Genomic DNA, 12106 nt, shown 5'->3' on the forward strand with positions numbered 1-12106 from the left:
GCTTGACTTTGGAATTAGGAAAATGTTGCAGATCTGAATCTGGGGCCAGGCCACCGTTCAGTCTATCCCAACCCACACACTTTCCACTCCATCCATTTGGCTGCAAGTCTCTCGAAACGCATCGTTGGATCTTCCTTTACAGAAATGTTGATCAACATTCCACCGAGGACTCTGTGTCTGGGGCTGCGGCAGCCCTAGACAGCTTCCCTGTTCCCTATTTGGTATACCCAACTCCATAAACCACTCCCACTCAGCACTCTGCGCTCCTGTTTTGCTATGATTATGAGGTGTGTAATTATAATTTTTACGCTCTTGTCGCTGGCCATGTAATTTAATTATGAAGAATCATTTGTAGCAGATGAATGTCTGGCGACATCTAATGTATTTTGTGGTATTTTTAGCAAAGGGAAAGACTAGAATTGTCTGGGCAGAGGAGCCACAGGATGGCCGCACAAATGATTCGTATAAGAAATTGAGACATAAAATAATCAACGTCCGATACACCAGAGATATTCACAATTAAGCGGCTGACATGAGAATTTGCGTAAATGGTGGCCGAGTGCCCACATGTCTGTGACGACAATCGAAACCAACCTCGAGGAGCAACAACCAATTGGGGTCTGTGGTCCACTTTTACCCGATGTCTGACGGCAGCCTTAATAGATTTCTTTATCTTCTGCCGACTGCCAGGGCGAGAGGCGGCATGGAATGTTGGCGAAACAAAAGGCCCCCGACCATTCCTTAAGCCTCAACAAGTGAAAATTAATTTGCGTAAATATTTACCGAGCGTATTTAATTATTATTTTAGGTGTGCCCTCCCCTCGACTTAACAATGCATAAACGTATTGATCATCCATTCGATGACGTGCAAAGTGACTCAGAATTATTCGAAATTGTTGCAGTATGGATTGAATTGCATCAAGAAATTATTCGGATATTGCACTATTAAACAGATATTTACACAAATTCGTCATATGTGCATATGTTCTATAATTGTTTTCCTTTACATGAATTCCTCCTCTAATAACCCTTCGATGACTCCAATATTTCTAGGGATATTTCCTGCGAAAACCTTTTATTTCAATCATTCCAAAATAGTTCTCTTAGCACCTTTTAAGTTAACCAGATTCACGTACAAATGTGCCAATGAACCGAGGGGATCGTGGCATCAAAAATACCTCCCTCACAAAGCCTAACTACCAAGCATGGTGAATGAATGAATCGAGGAATTGAATGAATGTCCATAAAGCGAATAGCTTCCAAGCGAATATAAACAGAGAGTGCAATGAGTGCAATTAAAAAGCGCAAACAAACGAACGAATGAATGAACGAAATTCAATGCAGATTTAATGAATGATTTACATAGAGAGCGGCGACAAAAACTATTTATAAGAAGGTTTTGTAGATGCGGGCAATGGACCACGACCAGGGGGGTGACTTCCATCCACTGTGCCATCACTCCTCTGCCCCTTCGGGGAGCCTCTCCCCCTCGCGTCCGTTGCTCCAGAGACAGAGACTTTCGAGTTTTTGTATTTTAATTGCGCCATTTCCCATATCAGCTGCCCGATTATTTGTTCTAGTCAGCGGACATACATAAATAAAAATAATAATAACAAAAAAGAAAGAAAGAAAATGCCGCAGTGCAGAGATACAGATACATACAGATACAGATACATGCCACAAATCTGACTAATTAGAAGCTGCCCCCTCTATGGATTTTGATTTGTTATTTATTATTTATTATTACTCTTTGTACGCGTAGTATTCACGATTATCTCTATTATGATTGCTCCAAACACACACAAATTGATGGATGACCTGTCTGGTCTCCCCTGTCTCTGTGAGTGGCAGCGAGTCGTGGAAAGTATCTAATGGATACACTTATGTATGTATGGAAAATTCTTTCTTTCCCTGGGAAAATATCGCACTTTGCCGTTTTTAGGTGGGCCTCTGTCTCTAACTAGAGCCTAGCCCCCGATCTACACGATCTTGGCCCCGCCCCCGGGGCTTCCCTTCGATTCGGAGACAATCTTAAGTGGATTGCTCCAGTTCGCCTCGGCCCCCGGTCGACTAATCGTTAGAGTTTGTACTCGTAAGATAAATGCGTTGGCGTTCTGGGAAATTGCCAATGCAATGTGTGTACTCGTGTACTCTCTCCTACCGCATTCAGTCCACTTTCACAGTAGTTTTCGTGGGCCGATCATGATCATTAGGAATGCCATGAAGGAGGATACACAATACTTACAATACTATGTACCCCTGTACCCCTGTACCCCAGTACCTCTGTGTGATTTGGTGTCAAGTGAGCCTCGGGGCGTGAACGAGTTTGTCATGTTTATGCCATGTACTGGACATGCAACAACGCTCGGTGGATAATCCTAAGACATACCTATAGAACATGTTGGTACAAGGATTGCGGGTTTTGGAGTGTGGACAACTACAAAGAGTTGTTAATTACTTTGCATAACATGAGATGTGAAGGCAAGGCACGTAAACCTGAGGCTTAAAGTAAGGAGATCTTTAGAAGATTCTCTGAGATTCAGCTATCAATCTTAATATATATTTATAACTAAAAATAACTATCCCGTAAAGAAAAGGCTCCTCAAACCCTTTTCCAAATAGTTTTTTATACTCACCCACAGACATCTTTGCGGCCTATGAAAATTTCGTGTGTCTCTATGACGTTAGACCACTCTCTATGGCAGTCGCTTCCTTTAAGTTGGGGAGCCTCCTTCTACCTGTTCGGGGGCTTTGCACTTGTTCTGGCCCGTTAAGGTGCTTCCGGCGGATACGAACAGTCAAAGTTTTTGGTCGCATATATGGGAAAGAGACCTGCGAAACATGGAAAATAGATGGGGAGGCATAACAATTAATACTAAACAAAGTTTTTCAATTAATTATGCGCAAGGCAAAGCAGCAACAGCCACGATAAATATGGCTAGGAAGAGAGGAATTAAAACTAAAGTATCAAGTGGAAAGCCAAAGGTTTCATCGCAGCCATCGAAGGGCCTAACGGTTTGGGTGGGAAAATTATGAAAATTTCCAGCGGAAGCAACAAGTTTCCCCCCCAAAAAAAACAACACAAAATCACGCCCGGAAATGCAGCAACGTGCAGTCATCAAACCACCCAAAACACCCCCAACCCCATTATGAATAATTGTTTTGGAGATGCATTCGGAAAGTTTGTTTAGTTTTAGTTTTTGTTTTATCTATTTTACAACTTCCTCTCAGACGAGTTTAAATTATGACAACCATCGCAGTGACCGCAGGCCACACCACAGACCACAGACCACAGACCACAGACCGCAATTAGTGCCACAAATTATTAAGTACAGGGCCCATAAAATATACACCACCGACCGCATATGTACTCGTATTTGTGGCCCTAGTTGGGGAGCCTGAAATGCCACAAATATTTTTTATTGGCCTCTTTCTCATTTATAAGTCTATTCATATTCACAACGCATAATGATTTCAATTCTGATTTGGTGCGAACAAACAGTTCTCCAATGAACTTCGCAATCGTTGGCATCGATACATCAACACTTGACCATTTTACTCGGACTTCGATTGGGCTATGGGAGGGGAGACTCGAATTGGGGCCTTCTCTATATGTTGTATGTGTAATTACAAATTCCTCGTACTCTAGAAATGAATTTGTGTCGAAACCTTGATGGAAAAGTTTTGATTTAAAGAAATTGTTCGTGTTTTTCGATTGATTTTTATATTGGATCGTATTTTGATTTCATAAACATAGATCTAAGGCTGGCGAGTTGATTTATTTGATTCAACATAGTGCATGAATTCAAGAGTTCTGTATTGTACTTATCTACAAGTTTATGATTATATGAAGTTTGCGGCTGAGAATTTAAGTTTCCTTTGTTCCAAGGAACGCAATGGTATTTCCGGCAAAACTCATCCGAATTTTCAGTTCTGTTTATTATGATACATATTTTGATATTTTTTAAACAAAGCAAGCGAGTGGATATACAGAATAACCTATTTTATGATGATTTTTGTAATCCTTTGAACGGCACTTATAAATCATGTAAGTTATACAATATTACTATTGAGAAATCTTGTGATCTCCTCTCATTCTTCGCAGAAAAATGATTAGAAAACTAACACAAAAGCTGCTTTTACTATTTTTAGTCGAAACTATATTGTTTACATCAATGTAACCCAATTCGATTACTTGAAAGTGTTTATCGAGCCACAAACTACTTGCAGTACTCTTTGTTTTTTTCCACATTTTAAATGTTTACCCAGAAATATCTAAATTTAGTGGCGAAAAGCGGGAATAACTCGTGCGGAATAGATGACATTGAAAATTGTTTGAGTATTCTGTGGAACATATTAGAGATGGTTGGCTTTTTATATGCCATAAATGAATGAACTTATTATACTAAATAAGTCATAAAAGATGAGAACTAAGAGAGAAGAAAAGCAATTAAAGCGTACGAATCTGAACGATTGGTGCAGGGTTTTGGGATTGGAATTGAAATTGGGACTCTGACTGGGATATGAGGATTGGGGTTTGGGGACAGCTGCTGTTCTGCCTTCGTTTAAGACGATTATTTCATTTAAGATGGTGACATTCATTTGCATATCAATGTGAGCGTGTACGTACTCTAGTCCCCTCTCTTTTACTCTCTGTGGCTTGTGTTTCTGTATGTGTTTTTGGCTTGATTGCTACGATTTTCATTACGTTTTACCGGATATTCCAATTTAGGTAAATGCGACGTTGCCCGGGGCACCAGTAGCGACAGCAGCCACAGAAGCAGCAGCCGCAGCAACAACATCGACGACAGCAGTCCGTGCATGAAGCATGGAAGCGGGATTAATGTGCCCCTGGCGACATCCATCAGCATCCAGCTCCAGCCCCAAAAAGCACACACACAAGATCAAGTGGAGCATGGAGCATGAAGGCAGCTGTCATGGGGATTGCCTTGCCATATATTCTGCTTCTCTTTCGTACAACTCGTATTCCCTCTGTCCCTGGAACCTGTCTGCGAATTCACCTGAAATTTATATTGTGCGTACTTAGAGGCTAATCAATTTCACTTGATTCCGATATAAACAAATCGTTAAAGAATCTACTTTTAGCCAGACAAATAATTCTGCAAATATCTATAAATAGTCGACTTCATCTATAAATAAATGATCAGAATGAGTCTCATGCACTTTTGAATTTCAAAAGAGAAAGGTTATTCTTTCCGTCGTCATTTCATTAAGTAAGTCAGGGTAATGCAAATGTTACACATTTTATTTTTGTTTATATTTGATAAATAACTTGAATAAATGAAGCTTTTTTTAGCTTTCTTAATGCTTTAAAATTATTCAAAAAAATGCACTTTCCTTACTTGGAGCCCTTTTTTAATTGCTCAACAATTTTAACTATGAGTATGCCTTTCTAAAAATGTAGTTTATGCACTTGAGCAATGGGTGGTCCAATCCTTAAGGGCACAGCATTATGACATATATTTACGATGGATTTATCACAATTTTATATATTCCGAGTTTCGGCACGTAAAATTGCACTTACACAAGGGAAGAAACCGAACAGAGAGAGGCGAAATTGGGTAAGGAAAAGCCCGACAATAGGCGATTGAGAAGATTGACGATATGCGAGAACAATTTACAAGATCGTTTATTCCGCGTATACCCCCAGAGTTTAGCAATTGAGCGCCGCACGAGACGGAATAAAATCGAATAAATCAATTGAGGCGTTCTTCGGCAGCGTTTTGGCTTTTCGAATTTGTCAAACGGCCAATAAAGAAACGAAAAAATTAAGTTATTCAGAAGCGACGGTCAGAGCAATGCCAATAACATTTATAATAAATATTCACAATCGACAAGAAATACGTCAGAGCTGGAGAGTGGGAGCCAATTTATTTGCGCAACAACAAAAATAACGTTTGTAAACAATTAAAATAATTGGCTGGATGAACAAAACAGAATATTCAACAATATTTATACGGAAAGAGACGTGCCATAAGAGAGAACCTTTGAAAGAGTAAAACCAGAAAGCAGAGAGAGCCACCTCAACAAAAAGAGAGGAAAGCTTGCAGCTCTGTTGCTAATTTATTTATACAAAAAAGAAAAATTCTTCAAATGAATTTTTTACTCTATTTGAATATCTATTTAGGAAAACTGGAGCACATTTGAGGGGAAGAGCAGCTGTGGCGAAAATGTAGCACAACAAACAGCTGATGTAGAGAGAGAGAGAGAGAGACAGAAAGAGAGGGAGGGCATATGGAAAACACGCATACGCATTGTTGTACCACGAAAACAATTTCATTCTACCCACACATTCGCCCATTGCATTTTTTAACAAGAAATTTAAAAAAAAATATGTGTTGTCGCTTTCATTTGCGGCTGCTTTAAACAACTGATTTCGCATAAAATTTGATTAATCATACCAGCTATGTACAGTGCGTTTCAGGCTTATAATATTTTGAAGGGAAGATTTGTAATTCTTTTGCACTTGCAAAGAAATCGCAATGCTTGCGTACATCAGACAAATCTCTCCACTGTCTTATGTTTCCGATACCCACTGTATCCTCGCACATATGTACATACATAAGTACATATTTCTCAGGAATCTTGCCTGCTGTCTGCATTTCTGATGGACTTCACTCTGACATTTCTTGTGTTCGCAATGTTCGATGCGCTGCCTCGTCTTCTTTTTTGACATTTGTGTCAAGTCTTTTATTTTATTCAATTTTCCGCTTATCGCGATCAGCCAAGCGAACGAACTTGTGCCAAAAAAATATATTGTAAAATGTGGGTGCACCATCAACGAAGGAAAGGCGAGTGTACCACCATCAAAAGCAGCGACAGAGTGGCGCTGCCTCTGCCTCTGCCTTTGCCTGCCACAGCCACTGCCACTGCCACGCACGTTTTACGAGCTTCGGTTTTTGGTTACATACAGCACGAGTACTCGTGCATAAATACAAAGTTGTTTGACAAGCGCATAAAGACCTCGATGAGATCGTTAAATTGATGAATTTTTATAGGCCCTACAACCATAACCACAACTACAACAATATTTCAACAATGAATATGGCCAACAATTAAAATTGAGTTCAATTGTTTGTCGTTTGTCAAATGTCTGTCGTCGCCCCATCGCTAGCAACCTGTTGCATTTGCATTTGCATTTTAGTGGAATTTCTTTTGGGAATGCCCCACTATTTTTATTGCATCTCTGCACTTCTGCCACACATGAAACATCTGTCTGGTGTCGGTGCTGATTGTGGTTTTTGGCATGTGTTCTTCAGGTGTGTGCGAATTGGCAAATTAATGGAATTTTCTCGGTTGCAGTTCCCCAACAAATGGAAATGAGGAAGACAATTATTTGATACTACAAAATTGTTGAATAAAGGTCCAATCTCTTCTTGCTTTATTGGATGGTGAGCTGAATGACAGATTGGTTGATTGGTTTGGACGGATATCCTTCAATAGATTCAATGATAAATTGTTTTGAGGAATTCTTAATTGACAGAAAAAACTCTCTGGGCACTGTTTCTTCAAAGGGAAATTTTCTGGCATTCCCTTCCTCTATTTCAAGGCAATCTTTCAACACTTTCAGCTAATAAAAGCCTATAGACACACGACTTTAAGAAATTCACATATTCGCATTCTTAAATTTCCAGTCACATAGAAGCAGTAAAAATTCTTTTGATTTTGCATAAATTTCATCTAAAAATAGTTTAGATTTATTCACGAACCGAATCTTACAGCGAGAGATGATGGACTACGATGATTCAGACCTTTAGAGGATCCAATATCCAATATGATCCTGGAGAGTAAGCGTGTGCCCAGCGACAATTAACCAATAACACCGGCGATCGATGCCAAACACACAAAATGACAAATGGAAAATGAAATGAAATCTGTGCTACAACATTTACGGATAGATCGGAGCAACAAAAAGCACATTGTTCATGGTATTCCATGTGTGTTTCTGGGGGAGTGTGTGGAATATTAATTACATTTTTGCTTTAACTTTGATTTCTTCCCCTACAAAACGAACAAGCAGATAGATAGAGCGAGAGAGAGTGAGAGAGGACGCGCGTTTAACAAGTGTTTTGCGTTGTAAAAACAAGCGAATCAGAGAGGAACAAACCGAAGAAGAAAAATACCAAGGAGAGGAACCAGAAGAGTAGAAAATAAAACGATGAAATTCAAATTCGAATTAAACGCATTCCAGAAAAGAGCAACAGGCATGGCATGTTATGGGGAACGGGATGGGGAGCGTGAGGCATGCAAAACTCAGAGATCATCATTGAGATTAAGCGCGGCAAAAAGGAAGGCACTGGCGGGAAGAGGGACAAGATTGCATAAATGGCAGCCGTTTGTGTATCTGTGTGTGTGTGTGTGCAGCAGTCGACCCTCTTAGCAGTTGAGACACGCATCTTGCATATTTTCGCCTTGATGTTGATCGACAGTTTGACATTTTATGTCGTCGCCGCCTGTCAAAAGGATGGCGGTTACTTTTTCTTTATTTTTTTCGTTGTACCCTGTAGGGTATAAGCTTTTCGATCAAATGTTTGCAACGTTTGGAAAACTGTTATTTTATCTAAGCGTATTCTAATCAAATAGTGCTGAAGCTTTTTCCAAAAATGTATAAAAATCAGAGGACTATTTCTGATAGCTTCGCAGGGGTAACAAATGTTTCGAACCTTCCGCAAAGGAATTCCGAATTTAGCTTATCTCTAGTCCTACCTACCCACTCTGGCCGCTAGATGGCCATCACTTAATACCCTTTGACGATATTCATGTTTAGCCAAAAATGTTGATTGTTGTCGGGTTAGGCGGCACGGCACAGCACTGTTTTGGCTCCCAATGTTGATTGCTTTCTTTCGACCCCAACAATGAAGACAAAACACAAACACACACATACAAACTTGAATACGGGCACACACACATACGGGCACACACACACACAGTGAAGCCGCAAAGGCAACGGTAAATAAATACAAAAATTCAGTCACGAACGCTTTTACTCGACTTTTCCGCGCTCGGTACGTACGGTACCAGTATATCGGGACGTTAGACCGTTCCCGTTCCACGACAAAACGAAAATTAAATAGTTGCTCGCTCACTCTGCCCCGATCGCTGTGTCTGCCCACAGTGCACAGTGCACAGAGCACAGAGCAGAGCACAGTAAAGCAGAGCGCAGAGCAATATAAATAAAAGCAGAGCAGAGCGGGTGGAAAAAAGTTTGGCGCGCTTTGGAGCTCGTTTTCATTTATTTTCTCTTTCATTCGAACTGTAAAGAGTGTAGAGCGAGTGCCAAACAAAAGAGCAAACGGAGAGAGAGAGAGTGAGGAGGAAAAAGAAAGGCTAGCTTTGGGGCCTGAAGCTTTTCAGTGCTCTTGGACATCGAAAAAATTTTGTGACGATGCTTATGTACAAATATCCATAAAAAGCCTTTTTTGACAGATCCTTTCTTTGTTTTTACAGCAAATAGTATTCATCAATCCATACAAAATGGTAATTTATAAGGTTTGATGGAAATATTAATACATATTTTCCCTTCTAAACAAAATAAACGATTCGACATGCGGATTCTTCACGCTAGACAGCTGAACAAACTTTCAAATGTACTAGTATTTGGTCTGGCCCGTGTTTTGCCGCAGTCACAATCTTCCAATCCGTATAGAGTGAATGAACAATATGGTTTCTCTGAAGTTCATGGTACTCTTTCTGACCATCGTGCTTTACTTCCTGGATGACGTTTCAGCAGTCACATGCTATGCGGCACCCCAGGATCCAAATTGCATTGATTGTCGCCAATATCCCTCACATGTAAATTGCCTGGTTGGGATATCAACCACAGTTCCTCCAACTCATATGATAAAAAGGCAATGCCTTGTTCCCAGAATTTGCAACTTATTTGAGTTCTCCAAAGCTTTTGTACCGCGACTTAGGGATCTTCGAAGACCTCATAGATTAAATTAAATGTTCTGTTCGTCTTTGAGTTTTTATTGCAGGAATTTGAAATTTGAATCAGCCGGACAATGCTCTCAGGAAGTTCCTTTTTCGGTTGAGTATTAAATTCAGTTTGTTGACAATGAACTGCTTCTTTGGACTCAATGCTCTCCTCGTGGTTATCGTCGGAGCCACTGCGGTTGTTGTTGTGACCGCCTCAGTGGTTGTTGTGGTTATCGTGATGGGGCATTCTGCGTTTTCGGGATCGGCGTCACAATCAACGCAGTTAGGATCGTCGGGAACATCATCACAGAGGACAGCCATGGTTCCCGTCAAGCAATAGAAAACGCCAAATATCAGAATAAGATACTTTGTCAGCTGCATTTTGGTGGTTTTTACTTAAACTTCTTTATCGAACTGGCTATTTTGCAATATCATTCCAACTTGGATGTCGCTGTATTTATATGGTATTATTATGAGCGTCCTTGGGGCACTCCAAAACCTCTATTGGTTTTTTTGTTTGCAAAAGGAAATTCGATCAATTGTTGATACCAAACTTTGGGATGTTTGATTAGCCAAAACTTGTGTGTATTAGACAAATATTCTATACTATACAAAGTTGAAGACAAATGTTGATAGAATTAAAACAAACAAACAAACAAACATCTGTTGAATGAGAAATTCAAAATAATTTGTACGGTTTTTCCATGCACAAGTTTTTGGTGTGTAGTACTTTCGCTTTATTTTAATTTAAATATTTTTAAATGAATGAACTGTCTCTCTAGCGATTCACTTTTTACACGTATGCCGCTTGGGCAACAACATAAAGTTGATTCCGGTCTGATTGCCAATAGAATACACTTTAAGCATTGTTTCCTTTAGAGATTAATTGTAAAATTATCATTCGAAAATATAATGTAACAATATGTTGGGAGCTTTTTTTGTATCCAAGTAGTGTGTGCAAATAACCATCTCAATAGTGCTGCTTATTATATTCCATCTACAAATACTGTAATCGAAATGTTTAGCTTTTATGATTCGGTGATTTTAGCTTCTATGCATGACGTTTCCCCGATTCCGGTTCCGATCTGCAGATAAATATTAGAGCTACGTATAAATAAAGAGGATACATTTTTTATCCTTTATTCGAATCTGCATTCATTCAGCTCGAATTTGTATGCAGATCGGCAGCACACATATTATGTTTGTAGTTTATATTATGCATTCCTATACGTATTAATTTTTAATTGTTACTAAAATATGATAAAACGCAAAGATATATTGTTTTTGAATGGTTTTATTTATTTGTTTAATTTTTTCTGGTGAAACTCAGTTCAGCCAGATTTATTGGTGACCTTGATCTTCCGTGTAACTTTGTACTTTAGATTCCTAATGGTGACCTTCTTCACGTTTCCCGCTTTCTTGGTGGTTTGTGGGGCGGCTGTAGGGGCAACCGTTGTCACAGGTGCCACTGTGGTTGTCGTTGTTGTGGTCGTTGTCGTTGTCGTGGTGGTGACACATTCTGCGTTGGTGGGATCGGTGGTGCAGTCAATGCAGGCGGTATCCGTGGGATCCACATCGCAGGTCACAGCCACAGCGCCACCCAGGCAGTACAGGAAGGCGGCAATCAGGAAAATAAACTTTTTAGCCTGCATTTTGGTAATTTAACTATATGATTCAGTTGCCTAATTCGCAATATAATGTTCTGTCATCATCAGCCGTATTTATACAGATATAGACTTGGCGAAATTTCGGTTTGTTTAATCAGTTGGATTTTTGCGCGTATGGAATTGGCAATAGACGTATGTCGAACTGTTGACTGTCTTTATGAATGCAATGTTTAAATAGCAAATAATTCAGATTAATAGACAACGCAATTCAAAACAAAAACAACAATTTTGCAATCAAATCATATGAATCATGGTATTTCATGAAAGGGACTTTGGTTTACTATCAGCGTATTTCATTATTTTTTGGAACCTGTTAATATATGGATATATGTATGTTATTATGTTTATATACATACATATACATACATATACATACATACATACCGTATAAAACGCTTTCGTCTGAGAGAAAGTTCTTTGAAGTGACTTGAATAAAAGGAACATTAGAATTAGATTTACGAACACAAATGTATCCAATATATTATGTATTAGACAAAATC

The 12106-nt window shown here is 39.4% G+C and overlaps 2 protein-coding genes across 2 annotated transcripts in view; both read right to left on the reverse strand.

Annotated features, from left to right (window-relative positions):
• Positions 1–9092, reverse strand: part of LOC117585037 (phosphoinositide 3-kinase adapter protein 1) — a 30976-nt gene extending 21884 nt beyond the window's left edge. Inside the window, exons 1-2 of the mRNA XM_034274291.1 lie at positions 8732–9092; positions 2637–2832 (exon numbers count right to left, since the gene is read on the reverse strand). Of these exons, the coding sequence (XP_034130182.1) occupies positions 2637–2646 (10 nt within the window). The 5' untranslated portion in view covers positions 2647–2832; positions 8732–9092. The remainder of the gene's footprint in view (positions 1–2636; positions 2833–8731) is intronic.
• A 2123-nt stretch (positions 9093–11215) lies between these two features.
• Positions 11216–11767, reverse strand: LOC117585254 (salivary glue protein Sgs-3-like). Its single transcript, XM_034274666.1, has one exon. The coding sequence runs from the start codon at positions 11589–11591 to the stop codon at positions 11271–11273; it is 321 nt and encodes a 106-aa protein (XP_034130557.1). The 5' UTR covers positions 11592–11767; the 3' UTR covers positions 11216–11270.
• Between the last annotated feature and the right edge of the window lie 339 nt (positions 11768–12106).

This window comes from Drosophila guanche, unplaced genomic scaffold (genome assembly GCF_900245975.1).
Source record: "Drosophila guanche unplaced genomic scaffold, DGUA_6, whole genome shotgun sequence".
Lineage (NCBI taxonomy): Eukaryota > Metazoa > Arthropoda > Insecta > Diptera > Drosophilidae > Drosophila > Drosophila guanche.

Bases quoted from the DNA above. Each gene is read 5' to 3' on its own strand.
- LOC117585254 (XM_034274666.1), bottom strand. From the start codon at position 11,591: ATGCAGGCTAAAAAGTTTATTTTCCTGATTGCCGCCTTCCTGTACTGC.